We start from the raw sequence: 20,661 nt of genomic DNA, 5'->3' as shown, positions 1-20,661 counted from the left end.
AAGTATTATGATCACCTTCCACAATGGCTTGGCCAGTCCGGGAATGCCAGTAACATGTTCCACCCCCCAAGAGGCAAGGAACTTGGCCATGCACGCAGATGAATATGCTGAACCATTGTCTGTCTTGAGACGCTTTGGAACCCCCAGAGCAGCCCAAGCCTGTCAAATATGTGAAATGGCACCCGGAGCCTTCTCCCCAGTATGGGCTGATGCCCACACAACTTTTGAGAAGGTATCAATGGAGACATGAACATACTGTAAACAACCAAAAGGCGGCACATGTGTGACATCAGTTTGCCACAGATGCAAGGACTGATATCCACATAGATTGACCCCTCCTGGAAACATCAGTCCGGGACCCAATCGCTGACAGTCTGGACAAGTGGTGATGATGGATTTTGCATCCGCAAAAGATATTTTAAATTGACCGACCAATGCCCGAGTCCACCAACGAAAAAAAATGATGAGACATGAAGGCCTGTTGCATCAGATCTAGCACCAGAGGATTCCAAGCGGGAGCTGCAAGAGCATCAGCACAGGCATTTCCTTCACAGATGAATCGTGGCAATCCAGTGTGACTGTGGATGTGCAGAATCTATGTGTACATTGGCTCACTATTACCCATAATGTTTTTAATAAAAAAATAGTCATTCTGAATTTACCTCCTTAAGCAGCGCACAGTCAATGCATCACACTACATCTGCAACATAAGCAGAGTCTGTAACAATGTTTACAGCACATCAAGAAAACTTTTTAAAGGAAACAATGACAGCACTGAGTTCAACCTGTAGAAGAATGGCTGCAGAAGCGTGGCCATAGAATCCCTAAAGATCTGCACCATCCAGGCCTGGTATTAGAATAGGCCTGGAATTAGAGTTGTGCTGAAGTTAACAAGAAAATAGCCTTGATCTATTCTTGAATCCTGAGACCAAGTAACTTTGTTGTGCTAACAGACCATGGCTGTAACAAGCTGCAGCTGTTGGAAAGGCAGGTGCAAGGCCAAGAGAGATAGGGAGTGGTATGGGAATATAGGGAGTAGCAAACCGCAAGGCTGAAGCATAGCAACGCAAATAACTACATGGATAGAATGCTTATTTTAGTCATGAAAATTAGGGGTGTGAGAACAGCACGCGCTTAGGGGCTAATAACCAATTATATTTTTGCTTTGGGAATATGCATGTGTATCAAGTCTATATAAGTAGTGTTAGAAACTAATAAAGTTGAGCAAGATGCATAACTCATATTGAGTAATTTCTTGACTCCGGCAAACCCTTCTCCCAAAATCAACCAATTGAAGTGATCCCTGTGTCAAGTGTATCAATTCCTGGTGTTGCTTCCCATCATACCAAGCGACCACTGCCTTTCTCGATATCCCAGAACCATCTGTAAAGACCATAGGGCCTTGCACTGGGGTATCTGCTGCCAGCAGCTTTTGAAGTATTTGTATGTCCAAATAAGTTTGTAACAATTTATGACTGGGAAGATGATAGGATATTTGTCCCTTGAATCCTTCCAGAGCCAACTGAAATGGTAAACTGTTTGCCAAACACCAGTGTTGCAGAATGGATGAAAGAGAACGGCCACGGTTCCATAGAAGGACTGTGTGATACAGCTTTTGACATAAGCTGGAGTGAACCAAGCTAGGCCGCAGCGAGAAATTACCAGACTTGCTAAAAATGGAAAATTACCAGGCTTGCTAAAAAGGGAAGAGAGATAAGGTCATGCTGACCTTGTGCCTAATGTAAATAACTTTGAGGAATTCGCGTAGACAAGAGAGGAAAAAAAGAAAAATATATGTAGCTAGCTATCCGCAGAAACCGCAAATAGGAGGACGTATGAAAGTGTAACCCTTTAGAGCTTAGCCAATCAGCAGATGATTAGTAGGCATAATTAACTGGAACTGTATATAAGACATAATCGCGCCGTAATAAATCGAAGCTTGCTTTATCACTCACATTGAGTCGGCTGCTTGCTTTCCCTCGCTCGTCAAAGTGGCGCCCGAACAAGGGACCCCTAACCTTGTTCTTCACCGGACAGCGAGGACGGAGAAGCACTGGTAGCAGCGACCAGAGAGCAGAAGATCGGCTGATGCTGGCATCGTACCCGATCCGTGCTTGAGCCCAGGATAATTCAAGAAGGGGTTCGCCGTCCGTGAGCTGCTACCCAAGGGAAAAGGCTGCAACAAAGAGGACTTTAACGAGTGCACAATGGAAAAAGAGGTAGCGCTAGCACTTTTACAATACTTTTTAGAAAAGCGGGGAGTAGGCCCTTTAAAAGATCTGGCTGGGTTAATTGCATTAGGTAAAGCAAAAGGATATTTTGCAGATCCTGAGCATATGTTTGAAGTAGAAGAATGGCGTAATTATGGGGATTGTTTATGGGATTCAGTAATAGATGATGATAAAGCTGCTAAGAAATTAATGAAACCTTGGAGAGAAGTTATTAATTGTTTAAAAAGATATAAAGTTGAAAAACAAATGGCAGCAGCTGCTTCCAGCCGACTCGAACGGTCTGACCCGGCTGCTGGGCGTCTTACGGCAGGAGGTGATTATTTTACCCCCCCTGCCTCGGGAATCCCTGTTCCTGTTGTTTGCCGACCCTCAGACCATCCTCCTCCCCCTCCTCCTCCGGAGGAAAAAGCTTGTCCCTCGGCACCACCTCAAGAGGAGGTGCAGGGAGAATCACAAGAAAGTGAAACTGAGGAGGAGACAAGTGACAAAAATGAGAGGGCAGACGATGGGAAGTTAAAAACTGATTCAGCTAATAAAACTTTTAAACCGCCTTGCCTTCACCCGCAGCCACGACTAATTCGAGTCGGTTGGGACAAAATAGTCCGAGAAGCGATGGAACAAAAAGACTTTGATGTCGTAGCTCAAATTAATCATCAAGCCTATCCAGTAATTTACACTGTTGATAATGCAGGAGTAATGACAGGAGAACATCATACTTTAGACTGGAAAATATTAAATCAGTTACGGAGTACAGTCAATGAGTCAGGTTTACATGGCGAACCTGCAAGACAAATGTTAAACTATATTTGGAGTAGCGGAATGCTTTGTCCAGAAGACATTAAAAATATAATGAGACTCATTTTGAAACAATCACAACAGTTGTTATGGCAAGCCCACTGGCAGAAACTTTGTGAACTATCTGTACATATGCCTCACGCACCGAATGATCGTTTAGCGGGTTTAACAGTAGAACAATTGATGGGAACCGGGCCCTTTGCTTCTGTAGAAATGCAGATGCAATCTGGCCCAGATGTCTTATTAGAGTCTATGAGGCTAGCACGAGAAGCCTTACAAAAAGTCAAAACTACACCAGCTACGCCCTCATATATGTCAGTCAAACAAGGAAGGGATGAATCTTTTGCCTCTTTTGTAGATAGGGTTACAGATGCTATTAATCGTGCAGATATGGCTGAGTTTATGAAAGGACCTTTGTTAAGACAATGTGTGCTGGAAAATTGTAACTCTTATACAAAAGGCATTTTAGTTACTCTTCCTCTGGATGCCTCTATTGAAACCATGTTAGAGCGAATGAGCAGAGTTCCTGTAGGACCCCAAGCTCTGTTAGTTGAAGCGCTTAGAGAGGTAGGGGACAATTTAGTTAAGGCTCAGCAGCAAGCATTTGCAGCCCTCGCTCCACTGAAACCTCCGGATGAACATCGAGACAAAATACACCATCGAAGGGACTATACATGTTTTCGTTGTGGACGTTCGGGTCATACGCGCCGGCAGTGTCAAGAACGCCAAGTATGGTGCCAAAACTGTCAAATGAATAATCATAATACCGCAGCTTGCCGGCGTTCGGGAAACGGAGCGCCAGGAGTCGCGGCGCGCCGACCCCAATAGCGGCTCCAGCAACCTGCATGCCGATGACTGTCCCCAACCAGCTCCCCAACCAACAACCAACACCTCCCGCCTTCAACCAGCCACAAATTTACGACCGGCAACCCGAGGGAGCCTCGGATTGTATCTGGCAACAGCAATAGATATTACTCTACTTGATAATCGTCCACAGAAAGTTGCCACAGGAATCAAAGGACCTATAATGATAAACGGACAACTTCATGGAGCTTTGCTGCTGGGTTGTTCTTCCAGTGGCCTCAAGGGACTCTTTGTTTTACCAGGACTTATTGATTGTGACTATAAAGGAGAATTTTTTATAATTGTTCAAACAATTTTTCCGCCTATATATATTCCTAAAGGTAGTCGCATTGCTCAATTAATACCACTCCAACACTTAACTCACCAAATGTCTGCAATCTCCAATCACGATCGCGGGACAGATGGTTTTGGATCCACAGGAGGCTTAGCGATGTTAACTGTACCTATGAATCAATGACCACTCGCCCAAATTATTCTTGTACATGGGACTGATAAAAAACACATGACTGCACTTTTGGACACTGGTGCCGATATCACAATCATCGTGCATGGTCAGTGGCCTTCTTATTGGCCACTGCAACACGTCCCTGGAGGAGTTGAAGGAGTAGGGGGAATAGCGCCTGTTCAGCGCAGTCAACAAAGAATACAAATCATCATAGATGGAAAAACAGCGATACTACATGTTACTGTTATGCCCTTACCTAGTGGAGTGAATGCACTCATCGGAAGAGATGTGTTGAATCAATTAGGAGTAATACTTACTGTTGCGACGGAGGGAAGACACAGTCACTCAATATGAGTGATCAGCAGACTTCCTTTATTGTCTCTTACAGTCACCTTTTATGCCTTCTTATAATTAGCTCATACATATTACAAAAGTTAAGCTCATTATTGGTTAGTTGCCTAAATACCAAGCCCGCCCCTTGTTTCTCTTCTGTAGTTATCTGTTCCCACCTGCAACATTCTTTTCCCACCAAAATCTTCCTGTTACTGTGTAACAAGGACAGCCAAAGACAGTGTATTTTGCTTTACTTCAGATAAGCTAAGAGCGATGTGCATTTTTGTCCAGCCAGCTGGACTATGTCTATGTGACCCTTTTCAGCTAGCCAGTTATCCACAATTCCCCCGTTTTTATTTTGGGCGACATAGGCTTGGTTGACCATTTTCAATAACAGCGTTTTAACACAGGAAAATACACAGCCAACTTATAAAATCTCAGTTCAGAAGTATAATTCCAGAAATACTTGAAAAATAAAGTTATCTTGAAGCTTTAATTTAGATGCTCTTTCTGTTCCAGTGATATAAAAAGTTTAAAAAATTCAAAGGTAATTTTAAAGTTCTGAACATGGACTGATGCAAGCTCAAAACCCAAAAAGAAACCAAACTGATGTTTGACTAGGAATATTTGCAAATATTTTAGTGGAAAATCCCTGACCATTAACAATTTTCCGTCCAAATAACAACTGCCCTTATGCAACCAACCAGTCCATACATTTTCTGAAGAATACCTCATTGATATCAAGGAATTAACAAAGGGAAGAAATTAGTTCTAAGCTATATACATTCATAAGTGGATTTTTCAATAGTTACATACAGATTTACACACTAAGCCATAATGGCTTGTAGGTGATACACACAAGAAGAGTACGTTGCTTATCTGTCTGAATGTCTATGCTAAATTTGACAACTATGCCACAAGCCAAGCCTACATGGGTGCTGTGTTATGCACGTTCCTTAACAAACAGAAGTATAATAGACAAATTCCCAAGATCTAGTCCCCAACCTAATTATATTATTTTGTAGCCAATTAAGGAAAATAACACAAATGTGCATATCTACATGTGCACACACCTTTTAGTTCAGAACCGATCTGTGATAAAAGGCCTTAGCCTTATGGCATCATCGAATCTTAACGAGTACAGTAATTAAAAATGCAGTCTTACTGTAAGTGCGATTTATGCTGACATTCCCTCAAATGCTACACGTGAGTATTTCTCACTCAACTGCCTCAAGTTAAAATAGTAGTATTTGTTAATATGTATTAAAAAAACATTAATTCTCTACAATTGCAGTTGACTTCCATAACACTATGTAAGCAAAAGAGGCTTAAGATGGGTTTTCTGAATACTAACAATTTATTTTAGACTGTCTAAACTCAGGTCTTGAAAGATTTCACTCTGCCAGACATAGAAACACTGTTGCACTCCAGTTGTGATATCCCTTTTCCCAAGTTGTCACATGCACATCTCGCTCAAGCAACATTATTGTTTAAGTTTCTCTCTGCTACATAAAAGCATATTGCACTTGTAGATATAAAAGACAGCACCCTTACTTAGATTATTACCTTATTACCTCATAACTCTTAGTATACCTTGTATCTCTGATTTCATCACTTCAAAAATTCACCAGAAGCAGATAAAACCACAGCCTCAGACTAAACTACACCTTAACTGCTGATTCAAATAAAGGCATTCTCTTCAGATATGCCTAATGCTTACAAATAATTTTGGCTGGTCTTGATCAAAAAACTATTATTACAATAATGATCAAAAATAATAATCCCGTTTGCAAAACGCCTTTAAGCCAGCCTCCTAGTCCCAACCAATTTCCACATTCAGAATACAGCATAAATACAGAATACAGAATAAATTACCTCCGTCAAGGCAAAAAGGCTTCTCTTTAAGCACAGAGACGTTTGCTAGTTCAAGGCAGAAACCCATATCTTGTAGGGGACATCTGAAGCACTTTTTTTTTTTTTTTTTTTGGTGGGTTTGTAATCAATTCCGTATTTTTCCTTGAGAAGCTTAAGCTGTTCCTCTTGTTTCAGGAGTGTTTCCAACTCTGATTTGTCGAATAGGTCTGTATTTCCAAAAAAGATCATACATTTCCTCCGCTGTGAGTTTATACGGCAGGTTCCGAATATAAAGGATCCGATTGACCTCTGGGGGCAGCCAGATGTTAGCTCGCTTGGCCGCTTGCATCGCCATGGCGCCGATCGGAGGGGGGGGGGATGGTGCCGCCTTGGAGAGAAACCGCGGCTGGGAAGGGGCCTGCCGGACTGCGCGCCGCCGCTCGCCGCTGCCGCGGGGGACCCGGATGCTATCCCATACGCTAATAACCCGAGTAATTCCTTTTTACAATCTATGTCCCGAACGCTCCGCTTTTCTAAAAAGCATATGAGCGAATCATACGTCGCTTGTCTCTCCATACCTTCGTCAGCGCTGTTGCAGCCTTTGCGAGACTTCGGCGACGCGTGGCCGGCGGGACCCTCTGTAGGTGCTCCCGGGCGCGGGGACTGTGCCCTTCCGCCTCCTGCGCTGCTTTCAGGACCGGTACCCGAATCTCCGTCGAACCGTGGCTCGCAGGTTCAGCCCTCTCTAGGGTCCCTGTTCGGGCGCCATTTGTCGCGACGGAGGGAAGACACAGTCGCTCAATATGAGTGATCAGCAGACTTGTTTATTGAACCTTACAGTCACCTTTTATGCCTTCTTATAATTAGCTCATACATATTACAAAAGTTAAGCTCATTATTGGTTAGTTGCCTAAATACCAAGCCCGCCCCTAGTTTCTCTTCTGTAGTTTTCTGTTCCCACCTGCAAACTTCTTTTCCCACCAAAATCTTCCTGTTACTGTGTAACAAGGACAGCCAAAGACAGTGTATTTTGCTTTACTTCAGATAAGCTGAGCGATGTGCATTTTTGTCCAGCCAGCTGGACTATGTCTATGTGACCCTTTTCAGCTAGCCAGTTATCCACAACTTACCACAAATTCACCTTTTTAGGAACGGTCACTGTCAAATGGACTTTCCCGATTCCTTTGAAATGGCTAACAGAAGAGCCTGTTTGGATCGGACAGTGGCCGTTGAAAAAGGAAAGTCTGCAACAAGCACATTGCTAGTTCAAGACCAGTTAACACAAGGTCATCTTAAACCGTCAACCAGTCCTTGGAATACACCGATATTGTAATCCAGAAAAAATCAGGAAAATATCGGCTTTACATGATCTACGAGCAGTGAATCAACAAATGCAAGCAATGGGAGCCTTACACCGGGTCTTCCTAATCCTGCTATGTTGCCCACCGAATGGCATTTATTAATAATTGACTTAAAAGACTGCTTTTTTACAATTCAGCTACACCCAATGACACTCAACGATTTGCATTTACATGCCATCGGTTAACAGAGAGGGACCTGACCAGCGATTTGAATGGACTGTGTTACCACAAGGCATGAAAAATAGCCCTACCCTGTGTCAGCTATTTGTTGATGCTGCTCTCCAACCTATTCGAAAAGCATGGCCTCATGTTATTATTTACCATTATATGGATGATATTCTATTTGCTCAAAAACAGCCTTTCACTGAACAACAGGAGACCTTTTTACAACGACAGTTAGAGACGCAAAATCTCGTCATAGCAACTGAAAAGGTCCAGCGTTCACCCGCATGGAAATATCTTGGCTGGAATATTACTCAGTCACAAGTGAGTCCACAAAAATTAACCATTTGTAAAGATCTGCATACCCTCAATGATGCTCAAAAGTTATTAGGTGATCTCCAATGGCTACGCCCAGTAGCAGGCATCACCAATGATGAACTAGACGTGTTACGACCTTTATTAAAAGGAACAGATCCATCTAATCCTGTTATTGTTTCTAAGGGTCAACAAGTTATGATTCAACAACTCAGTGAGCGGGTTGTAGAGCGTGCAGTGGATCGAATTGACCCTAATCTTCCTGTAGACCTCACTGTGTTAAACGGTCCCTCACACTTTATTGGTGCACTTACACAGTGCAAAAAGAATAAGGGGGAGACTGTGAGAGTATTAGAGTGGATCTTTACCAAAATGCAACCAAAGACTACCATCCAAGAAAAAACGCAAAATTTGGCAGAAATCATTCGAAAAGGAAGAACGCAAATTTTACAAATTACCGGAATAGAGCCAAATGTTGTGTATCTACCAATACGCAGAGAAGACTTGGAGTGGTGGTTGCAGAATTCATCAGCTTTACAATTAAGTTTATTAAGTGAAGCTCTGGAGATTAAAGTTGAGCCTTTAAAAGCACCTATATTAAAATGGATTAGTAATTATGACTGGTTAAAGCGTCCGAAACGAAGTGAGCGACCCTTAGCGGATGCTATCACAGTTTATACGGATGCAGGGAAATGCTCAAGAAAAGCAGCAGCAACATGGCACGAGAACAATCAATGGCACCACCAAACCCTTCCTGCGAAAGCAGGAGATTCGTTACAAACTTTAGAGCTAGCTGCTGTTGTATGGGTATGTACCCAATGGATACATACGAGGTTAAACATTGTAACGGACTCGATGTATGTTGCAGGAATCGTAAGCCGAATTGAAGATGCTCGCCTTAAAGAAGTGCAAAGTCAACGGCTGTTTGAACTCCTTAGGCAACTGTTGTCAGCAATACAGCAGCGCACGCAACCCTACTGCGTTATACATATTAGAAGTCATAAATGGTCTGAAGGTTTGGGGGAAGGGAATGCGCGCGCTGACCAGCTCGTGTCTGTAGCAGCTCCACTAAGCGAGTTTGTTAAAGCACGAGAATCACACAACACATTTCACCAAAACGCGCGGGGACTGCATCGACAATTTGACATTAAATGGAAGAAGCTAGAGGAATTGTACGAGCTTGTCCTACGTGCAGTCATCATGGACCGGGTCTAGGTATCGGAGTGAACCCCAGAGGACTTAAAGCCAGAGAGTTGTGGTAAATGGATGTCACTCACGTTGCTGAATTTGGCAGATTAAAATATGTACACGTTACAATTGATACATATAGTAAATTTGTATGGGCTACAGCACAAACAGGGGAACGAGCACTCCATGTAATACGGCATTTAACAAGTTGTTTTGCTGTCATGGGAGTGCCGCAGACAATAAAGACTGATAATGGCCCTGCTTATGTCGGTGAAAAAATGAGACGTTTTTGTCAAGCATGGGGAGTGCGACATATTACAGGTATTTCTCACTCTCCCACGGGACAAGCAATCATTGAAAGAACACATCAGACATTAAAGCAATATTTACAAAAGTTTGAGAAGATTACAGATGTACAAGAGAGACTTGCTAAAGTTCTTTTTGTGTTGAATCATCTATGTATATTTGCAGAACAGCAAGAATCACCTGCATGGTTACATGGGTATCTTAAAACATGTAAAGATGATGTTCCAATGTTTGTTATGTATAGGGATCCTTCAACTGGTTTGTGGAAAGGGCCAGCAGAAGTAAAGTATGCTGGAAGAGGTTATATGTGTGTACTTACCCCCACAGGGCCGCAGTGGATCCCAGCAAAATGGACCAAAGCAGCAGTGACTGATGCTCCAGTAACCAATGTCAACTCGTGATTGATTTATTAATATTGTTTTAGCTATATTTTAAGCATAATGTTGAGAATTGTTGTGTTAATTAATTTTGTTGTCGTAGTTGTAGCTTTTGTGCCTAAATCATTGTTTGATTTGCGAGAAAATGTATGGGTAACTTTAAGTAGAGCTGTTAACACAACCACGTTTTGTGCAAGTTTGTCAACCCCTAGCGTACCCTTTTAACTTGTTTAGTAGGTGTGCCGTTAAATGACTCAGATTGGATCGCCCTTAACCAGTCTCTTAACCAGATGCCAAAAGTTACCATATTGGCTCGAGGTAATAATATGAGCAGCTTTTTTGAAAAATTTGATAACTGGGATGACAAACTCCCTATTGGTCCTAGCCCTCAAGAAATCGAACTAGTCGATTCACTAAATGCCTCTTACTGTGTATATTTGAATTCTTCCCGGTACCCTTGTGCTGGTGAAGCCTCTAACATGCCTTGTAGTACAACTGCTATCACTCCCGTATATCCAATTAAGAATCAGTTTAATTGGAGTGTTTGGTGTAACCATACCAGTCGAAATTTGTCTAATCCTGCACCTGGAGTATTATATCCTAGGAAATTACCCCCTGGTTTGTTTTTTATTTGTGGTAATAGAGCATGGAATGGAATACCCTCAATGCCTGTAGGTGGTCCATGTACCATCGGTCGTCTGAGTTTAGCCTTACCACATATTCATCCTAACAAATCAAATCCAGTGAGATGGAGAAGAGACACTTCCCAGATCCTTGGTAACACCTGTGATGATAACGTTCAACTTTGGAACAAATGGGAGGTATTTTTTGCTTCGTTATTTATCCCAGGTGCCGCCGCTGCTCGGGCCCACAAAAATTTAGAAACGCTGTCTTGTTGGGTGGTTAAACAAGCCAACCTCAGCAGCAGAGTTTTATCAGACCTAGCTGATAGTTTAACTATTGTTCAACATGCTGTTATGCAAAACCGCATGGCCATTGACTTTTTACTATTAGCACATGGACATGGCTGTGAAGATTTTGAAGGCATGTGTTGTATGGACCTTGAAGATAATTCAAGCTCCATACATAAAGAAATCAAACAATTGACGGAACATTCTCAAAAAATTCAACAAGATGTTGGATTTTTTGGCCTTGAAAGCTTAACAAATTGGCTTGGGATAGGAGGCTGGTTAAAAAGACTGTTGCAAAGTGTGTTGCTTATAGTAATAATTGTTATCATTGGATTTATATGTTTAAGCTGTGCTCTCTCTTGTATTCGAAAATTATTTGAGCGTGTAACTGGACCAGTTTTCCTTGTCCAAAAAGAAAAAGGGGGAATTGTTGCAGAATGGATGAAAGAGAACGGCCACGGTTCCATAGAAGGACTGTGTGATACAGCTTTTGACATAAGTCTGGAGTGAACCAAGCTAGGCCGCAGCGAGAAATTACCAGACTTGCTAAAAATGGAAAATTACCAGGCTTGCTAAAAAGGGAAGAGAGATAAGGTCATGCTGACCTTGTGCCTAATGTTGTAAATAACTTTGAGGAATTCGCGTAGACAAGAGAGGAAAAAAAGAAAAATATATGTAGCTAGCTATCCGCAGAAACCGCAAATAGGAGGACGTATGAAAGTGTAACCCTTTAGAGCTTAGCCAATCAGCAGATGATTAGTAGGCATAATTAACTGGAACTGTATATAAGACATAATCGCGCCGTAATAAATCAAAGCTTGCTTTATCACTCACATTGAGTCGGCTGCTTGCTTTCCCTCGCTCGTCACACCAGCTTACATAATCACATTCAATGGGAATTATCAGGTGATTGGAATCTTGGCCCATGAGCTGAACACACTGTGTACATCCTTTGGTGATGATTTTTGATACTAGTTCAAACCGAGTGCTTACTGTCTTCCGTGGTTGTACGGATAAAAATAACCATTCCAAGACATGTAGCGGATCTTGCCAGCACTCATTCCATTGGCCCAACAATCCCATAGGATGATAGTTAGCAATGACAACATATAAATTTCTCGGAGTTTCTAAATCTACATGGCGTACCCTTTTTTGTTGCAGACCATTGGCCACCCACTCTAGGGCTAAGCTGGCTTCCTAAGTGATTGGGGAGACATTAAATCAGTGTCACCCTTCAACAGATCAAAGAGTAGTTTCAATTGGTCTGTTTAAGGCCCAAGTATGGCCTTACCCAATTTATGGTCCCTAATAATTTCTGCAAATCATTTAGGGTTCTGACATTTACTCTGAGCTGGATAGACTGTGGCTCAAGCGTTTGATCTAGCACCTTAACTCCCAAGTATTTCCACGGGGCTTGTTGTTGAATCTTTTCTGGTGCTACACATAGCCCAAAGGTGGCCAACGACTGCTGCAAAACTGGATACACTTGCTGAAGTTCAGCTTTATTTGCAGCTGATACAAGAATATCATCCATATAATGATAACAATATACTTGTGGAAATTGTTCCCATACAGGTGACAATGCCTTTGCTACATACCACTGACATATAGGAGGACTGGTTTTCATACCCTGCGGCAACACCATCCATTGGTATTTCTTACAAGGAGTCATATTTTTTCTGCTAGGTATTGAAAAAGTAAATTTACATTTATCAGCTTCATGTAAGGGAATAGTGAAAAAAACAATCTTTTACATCCATTACCAAAATGTCCTAGATTCACAGGATCATTATCGGGGAAGGCATGCCCGATTGCAGGGCTCCCATCCCCTCCATTACACCATTTACTTTCCTTAAATCTTGTAACAAGCGCCATTTGCCTGATTTCTTTTCTGGCACAAACACAGGGGTATTCCAAGGACTATGGGAAGGTTCCAGGTGTCCTTGTGCTAATTGTTCTTTGACTAATTGTTGGAGGGCTACATATTTTTCCTCAGGAAGGGGCCACTGTTCCACCCAAATGGGGGTATCTGTCTTCCAAGTCAAAGGCAGAGTAGGTCTTTGTACACCCTCCATCACAGTGGCCCCTATTAAAAATCCTTCTGGGTACCAATAATAACTCCCCATTGTCCCAAAACATCCCATCCCCACAAATTCAGAGGGACATCAAGCATGTAGGGATGGATTATTGCTGTCTGGCCCTCAGGGTTTCAAACTTGCACCATAAACCAACTCTGGGCGCTCTGTGTCACACCACCCACTCCCACCAATATGGAACCTGCTGAACAGACAGGCCAAGAGCAAAGCCAGATACCCACAAATATAATAGTTACATCTGCTCCTGCGTCAATCATTCTAGTCACCTGTATTGCAGAAGGGGTCCCTTTGGCAAAGGCGATTTTACAGATTAGAGTTGGTTGAGCATTTTGTATGCTCTGGGTCCAGAAACTTCATGGTGTTCCTGTTGAATCAAACCCTTTTTTGCCCTGGACTTTGTCATGAGCATAATTAACTTGCGCCCAGAAAGGAATTAATTGTGCAACTCTGCTACCTTCAGGAATTGACTAGAAATTGACGGGGGGGGGGGGGGGGGGGGGGCACACCATTGCTTGAATCTGACCCATATAATCAGCATCAGTAACTCCTAGTAAAACAAACCTTGTGAAGTTACACTAGAACGTCCAAGCAACAGCGCACTCAATTTATTGCTGATGGGTCCCACAGCATTCAGTGGGACCTTATGTACCTTATTATCCTCTATTGTGATGGCAGTTGCTGTGGTAACATCCAATGCGGTACTCCCTGAAGTTCAGGCTGCAAGTTGGCTGCATAAGCCTGGAATTGTTGTGGAGGATTCATTTGTATCATCATGTGGTCTGTCCCCCCCCCCCCATTTCCCTGCTTTCTGTTGCCACCTGCAAGTAACTGTCCTTGAGTGTTAAATTTAGATCTACAGTATGTTGCAAAATGACTTCGTTTGTTACATCGATGGCATACCAAACCAGAGCCATCAGCCCTTCCCAGCCTCGATCTTTTTGGACAGTCCTTCTTTAGGTGACCTTTTTGCCTACATTTGTAACAACGACAGATGACCCTGACTGCAGTGCGGCAAATGAAGAGACAGGACGCAGCTTGATGCAAGCAAGTTGTCCGTTTATTAGTGATTTTCTTACAATTATATATGTTTCTATCTTCTACATATTACACACTGATTGGTTAAATCTTAAGCATAAAAAGCACCGATTGGTTGACATTTAAGGCACACCATTAAAACAATAGGAACTGATTAGTTTACCTTGTCATAGCAACAATTTCTATTCTAAGATTAGGGGGTTTCTTCCTACGTGACTTTTATTAATAAAGTTCCTTATCGGCACTATCCTTTCCCTTATCTGGCTACTTGTTCCTCTTTGTCCATCTGGTTGCCATCTCAACTGCAACAGCTCAAGAGTCTGCAGTTAGCTTGCTCCTTTGTTCCCAGGGCTTGTGCCCTACAAGTTCTAACATGTCTCTATTCATCAGGCTAACAGTACTTGGACTCTTGTCCTTGAGGCCTTGCCCTGCACTGCAGCAGCAAAGGTTTTTGCCAGATGCTCCATTTGGAAGGCAGTGGTTCCTACTTTCCCACACGCATCCATTAATTCTATTAAGATGGGATTGTGATTTGCCATACCTGCAACCACCTTCCTACAATCCTCACTCACATTGTCCTTAGCTAGTTGGAATAACAATGCTTCCTTAGCTGCCCCATTCTGTATTTGCTTGTCCAAGGAGTCTCTCAACCTATCCAGGAACAACACATACCCCTAATTTGGGCCTTGTTTTATCGTGGTCCATGATTGTTGTGGAGCACCATGATCTGGGATCTGCAATAAAGCTTGGAGAGCTAACTCTTTTCCCTGCTGCAGAACTAGAGGATGTAGGTGAGTTTGTAACAGAGGAGAATCAACCAGAGCCTCCCCCATCAATTGGGGAACCCCTGCCCCAAAACGTGGATCATCCCAGGGGTATTCTAAATTCGTCAACGATTGCTCATTTTCCAAGCACCTCCAATTTGACTCAAGAAGTAACATTTGCATAGGGATCAATATAATTTGCACAATTGCATGGCAATCATGAGCAGTAAGCCCTACTGTGAAAATACTGCATAACAATGATTGAGCATAAGGCAAGCCTAATCCGTGCTGCATACAGGTTGCTCTTAACTCTTTTATCACTCCTCAGTTGAAAGGCTCCCACTCGGGGGGAGCATTACCATTCTTTTGAAGCACCAGGCAGGCTAACACCCCACCCCCCATGGCAGTTGCAGCATTGATATCCCCTTCCACGAGCACATGCTCCCACATCCTTCTCCAGAATTTGGCAGGATCCAGTCCCAACGCTGTAACTTGCTGAACATAACCCGAGGTCTCCTCCAATAAATCTATCACAGGTGGCTTAGGACCACAGTCAGGCAATGGGACAATGATTGGATCACCCTGCCGCCCAGAAGGGAACCAACTCTGCCCACTCAACCCAGTGCTGCTCCACTCCTCCCATCGGCCCCGATTGCGTGAATCAGGCAATGGCAAAGAATCTGGCAGCACTGAAGGTACCTTATCAAGAATCATACCTGCAACTGGGGATGTTGATGCTTCAACTGCAGCCTTTTTCTCCCTGTCTGCTTTTGATTGTTCTAGTAAATCTAAGACCAATCTCCACATTGTCAATAACGCTGTAGCAATTTTGTCCCCTCTCAAGGCAGCCTCAAAAAGTAATGTTCCAGTGCTTTGCCATGTCTAAACAGTGGAGACATTTTTTGGCATAACTAATAAAAGATTCTTTTTACACCACACCAGCAGAGTTCTTATTGCCATCTCATACTTTACGCCTCTACTTTCAAATATACCTATAAGCATTGTTAATATAGGGTTTGCCTCCCTGTCTGCTTTTAATTGTTCTAGTGAATCTAAGATCGATCTCCACATCGTTAACAACACTATAGCAATTTTGTCTCCCCTCAAGGTAGCCTCAAAAAGTAACTTCCCAGCACTTTGCCACATCTGAATGTTGAAGACCTTTTTCATCTTAACTGGCAAATCATACTTCTTTCACCACACTAACAGAATTCTTATTGCTGTCTCATCATACTTTACACCTCTTCTTTCAAATATATCCATAAGCATAGTAAATATAGAATTTGTCTCCCCATCTACTTTTAATTGTTCTAGTAAATTTAAGACCAATCTCCATGTTGTTAGTGATACTGTTGCAATTTTATCCCTCCTCGCGGCAGTCTCAAAAAGTAGCTCTCCAGCATTTTGTCATTTCTGAACACTGGAGACATTTTTTTGGTGTAACTAGCACATAATTCATTTTACACCACACCAGCAAAGTTCTTATTGCTGTCTTGTTGTACTTTATGCCTCTTATCAAATATGTTAACAAATATTATTAATAGAGTTTTCCTCTGCTGAAATTTGTGCACCCATATCAATTAGTCCCCAGCTACATTGGGCGCCAATAGTTAGTTTGCATTACGGTGGACAGCAAATATTGCAACAAACCCCTATCAATTAGTCATCAACAGCTCACCACGTCTGTTACATGATCTGGGTTACAGGTTCTCCCCACTCATCTCAACTACATTGGGCACCGTCATCACCACTCAAACCTTCAAATATCCAAATCAGTGTGCCCCACACAAGGCACCAATTGCCACAGCACAGGCAAGCTAGCAAGCTCCAACAAGGCTTTACTGTTTGTCAGATTCAACTGTCCAAACTGTTTCCCCATCCTCCAGGGGGCAAACCACACTGCTCCTTCTCTCTGCTATGCTAGGTTTTTCCTTCTTCAAGCTCCTCCTCCCTGCTTCACCCAGCTCTCCCTTCTCTTCTCTTCCTCCAGGGGCCTTCTACATCCAGGGACCCCTTTCCTATCCTCCTCAGAGCTATTTAACCATTCTGCAGGAACAAGCTACAGCTGCACATCATCCATGTCAATCACTGCCTTTGAAGCAAGGCCACAGCTGTATATTATCAATGTCAATCAACCCACTGCCTTCATTCCTCTACAATTCTTAATATGTGGCTTTAAATTCAAGGCTTTTAACAAAGCATACATAACACAATGACAAACTGAGTATCTGCAAGCAAAAGTTATCAGCTGAATATGTTCTTCAGTCTTTGGTTCACAACACATCACCTTCACACTCAGAAAGGCACAGATGGAGGGAATGTCCTTGCTGGGATCTGTGGTGACCTTTCAGCAAGCTAGCTGGGGAGCCAGAGCATGCTAATACTGCAGCAGTATGCAGCTGCTGATAGACTGTGGTAGGCAAAGGCCTGTTAGAAGCATCAGCTCCCACCCTGGTGACCACAACTCCTCCACATGCTGAGAGGTGTTGCTGGTCCAGGAGCACAGCCCTGTCCTCCCAAGCCATGCTCATAGCACAGTTGTATTCATCTAGTTTGCCAAGGCAGCAGTACAGGTCAGGGTTGCTCCTGGTGGCCTGCCGACCTGCTTGCTCAAGCAGGGAGGGATGCTCCTGGGCACTGCTGCATTATCTCAGCTTGCATGTGTGCCTCTTCGCCCCAGGGAGACCAGCTTGGGTGCTTGGGGTGCAGGGGGATAGCCATGGACATACACATCCACATGGTGCAGGGCATTTGCCTACACAGTGTTTTACCTTTTAACCATTATAACAACTGGATTTATGGCTCCCAAGAAACAAGGCTTAACAGTGCAATGATGGGATCTTTTCACGTATTTCTCTGTGGAAGAACAAGCTCCCCATTTTCCCAGTATATAATATTAGGCTAAAGCCCTTTATGGCAGCACTCTACAAAGATTAGTAGAGCATCAACAGAAATTAATTCTGCCTCACATTTGAAATTTGCACAATTTTCCTTTTACAGCAGTTAAGTCATACAAATTAGAGCTAAATGTACTTTCTCTCCACAGCCTTCCCCTCCCTTTTATCTTACTTCTCCCCCTTTTTTCTGTTTTCCCTGCCTCTGCACAATCAACAGCTAGGAAAACATCTCAAAAGTGAAGCTGTGTTTATTTTTTTAATATTTATTTAGTCATCATTCTCTGCAAAAGGAGAGAAATAAGTAAAATAATCATATTTTGCAAATGAACATAGCCTAGTGGTTTGGATAAATCCTAAAATAAATTAATCCTTGACAGTCATGAGCAAATTCATATCGAACTGAACATGAAAATCTCTAGCTCTCACAAGACATTTTGCTAAAATAGAGTTCTACAAAAATGTAGTGAATTAGGTTAATGTTAATTGCATACATTGAAGTGAAAAACTGCCCACCATGCAGTTGAGAGCTCAATGGGTTGTCAGATCCTAGATGATCCGATTTTTAAGAACTTTTCTCATCAGTGTGCCTTTGCTGCAGCCATGCATATTGGATACTTCCCTTTAGAAGAGGGACAATTTTCAAACACAAATGTGTTGCAGAATGGCTGTGTGATCACGGCCATGACTCCCTTAAAGATCTTTGTGAAACAAAGTTAGCGTAAGTTAGCTGAAGCAGGCCTTGCAGCTATGCTGAGACATGCTGATAAGGAAGCTGAGAAAAACACTGACCTTGTGCCTAATGTTGTAAATAACTTTGAGGAATTCGCGTAGACAAGAGAGGAAAAAAAAAATATGTAGCTAGCTATCCGCAGAAACCGCAAGTAGGAGGACGTATGAAAATGTAACCCTTTAGAGCTTAGCCAATCAGCAGATGACTAGTAGGCATAATTAACTGGAACTGTATATAAGACATAATCGTGCCGTAATAAATCGAAGCTTGCTTTATCACTCATATTGAGTTGGCCGCGTGCTTCCCCTCGCTCGTCGCAAGTGGCGCCCGAACAAGGGACCCCTAACCTTGTTCTTCACCGGACAGCGAGGACGGAGAAGCACTGGTAGCAGCGACCAGAGAGCAGAAGATCGGCTGATGCTGGCATCGTACCCGATCCGTGCTTGAGCCCAGGATAATTCAAGAAGGGGTTCGCCGTCTGTGAGCTGCTACCCAAGGGAAAAGGCTGCAACAAAGAGGACTTTAACGAGTGCGCAATGGAAAAAGAGGTAGCGCTAGCACTTTTACAATGCTTTTTAGAAAAGCGGGGGAGTAGGCCCTTTAAAAGATCTGGCCGGGTTAATTGTATTAGGTAAAGCAAAAGGATATTTTGCAGATCCTGAGCATATGTTTGAAGTAGAAGAATGGCGTAATTATGGGGATTGTTTATGGGATTCAGTAATAGATGATGATAAGGCAGCAAAAAAATTGATGAAATCATGGCATGAAGTAACTAATTGTATAAAAAGATATCAAGCAGAAAAGCGCCTTGCTGCAGCAGTAACAAGCCGACTTGCAAGCGCAGATCCTAATGCAGGAAAAATTATGCCATGTGAAAATTACATTCCAATACCCCCTTTATCACAAACAGTGCTCTCTGTACCACCTATAGAGCCCACTGTACCACCTATAGACCCTTCGTGTCCTCCGCCCCCCCCTCCGGCGAAGTAGCCTCAGGGGGGCCAGAGGGCGGGGACACATCGGACGAAAGTGCTGCTGAGGAAGAAAATAGCAGTGGGCAGTCAATACAAAATTAAAAAAAAAAAAAGGAACAAAAAAATACAGTAAACAAACTGGTGCACTCTACGCACATTAATTGGCAAAAAATAGCACAAGAAGCAGCTGCTCAGGGAATATTTGATATTGCTGAGCAAGTCAACCCCCCACAAGCTTTCCCTGTAACGTATCAGATAAATGCCGGTAACCAAAGACAGGGAACCTAGGAGGCTTTGATTGGAAAATATTAAGTCAGTTACGTAGTACAGTGAATGAGTCAGGCCTCCACAGTGAGCCCACCAGATATACCTAACTTTATGAAAGGGCCGTTATTGTGCCAGTGTATTCTGGAGAATAGTAACAGTTACACCAAAGGCATTTTAGTAACCCTGCCCTTAGATTCTTCTGTAGAAACAATGCTAGAGCGAATGAGTTGGGTGCCAGTAGGTCAGCAAGCCTTGCTAGTGGAAGCAATCCAAGCAGTAGGGAGAGATTTAGTGCAAGCCCAAAGTCAGGCTTTTGCAGCGCTTGCGCCTCTGCACCCCCCTGGGGCTACCGCGCCCCCAAAGCCAGCGACCACCACGCGCCGAGACTTCCCCTGCTACCGATGCGGGAAGCCAGGACATACCTGTGACTGATGTCGACAACGTCAAGTGTGGTGCCAAAATTGTCAGCGAGGGACCCACAGCACCAATGTCTGTCGGCAGACGGGAAACGAGAAACCGAGCGCGAGGAGCCGCAGTGTGTCGACCCCAATTGCGACTCCTGTCACCTTCACGACACCCCCTCCAGGAGACATGACCAACTCTTATCGGCAGACACCGTGTTACAACCCGCCACCCGAAGGAGCCTCGGCCTGGACCTGGCAACAGCAGTAGATACAACATTAATTGACAACCAACCACAAAAAATCGCAACTCGTGTCCGAGGACCTCTGATAATTAATGGACAAAGCTATGGTG

The 20,661-nt window shown here is 43.2% G+C and overlaps 1 protein-coding gene across 1 annotated transcript; it reads left to right on the top strand.

The window, feature by feature from the left end:
- Positions 1 to 1,926: 1,926 nt before the first annotated feature.
- LOC119140859 (WASH complex subunit 3-like) lies at positions 1,927 to 19,738 on the top strand. The gene is made up of 2 exons (XM_037372496.1): positions 1,927 to 2,922; positions 19,521 to 19,738. The coding sequence occupies exons 1-2, from the start codon at positions 2,208 to 2,210 to the stop codon at positions 19,652 to 19,654; spliced, it is 849 nt and encodes a 282-aa protein (XP_037228393.1). The 5' UTR covers positions 1,927 to 2,207; the 3' UTR covers positions 19,655 to 19,738.
- Positions 19,739 to 20,661: the final 923 nt, after the last annotated feature.

This window comes from Falco rusticolus, chromosome W, assembly GCF_015220075.1.
Source record: "Falco rusticolus isolate bFalRus1 chromosome W, bFalRus1.pri, whole genome shotgun sequence".
NCBI lineage: Eukaryota > Metazoa > Chordata > Aves > Falconiformes > Falconidae > Falco > Falco rusticolus.
Note: the sequence above shows the minus strand (reverse complement) of the source record. Positions and strands in the feature narration are given on the sequence as shown.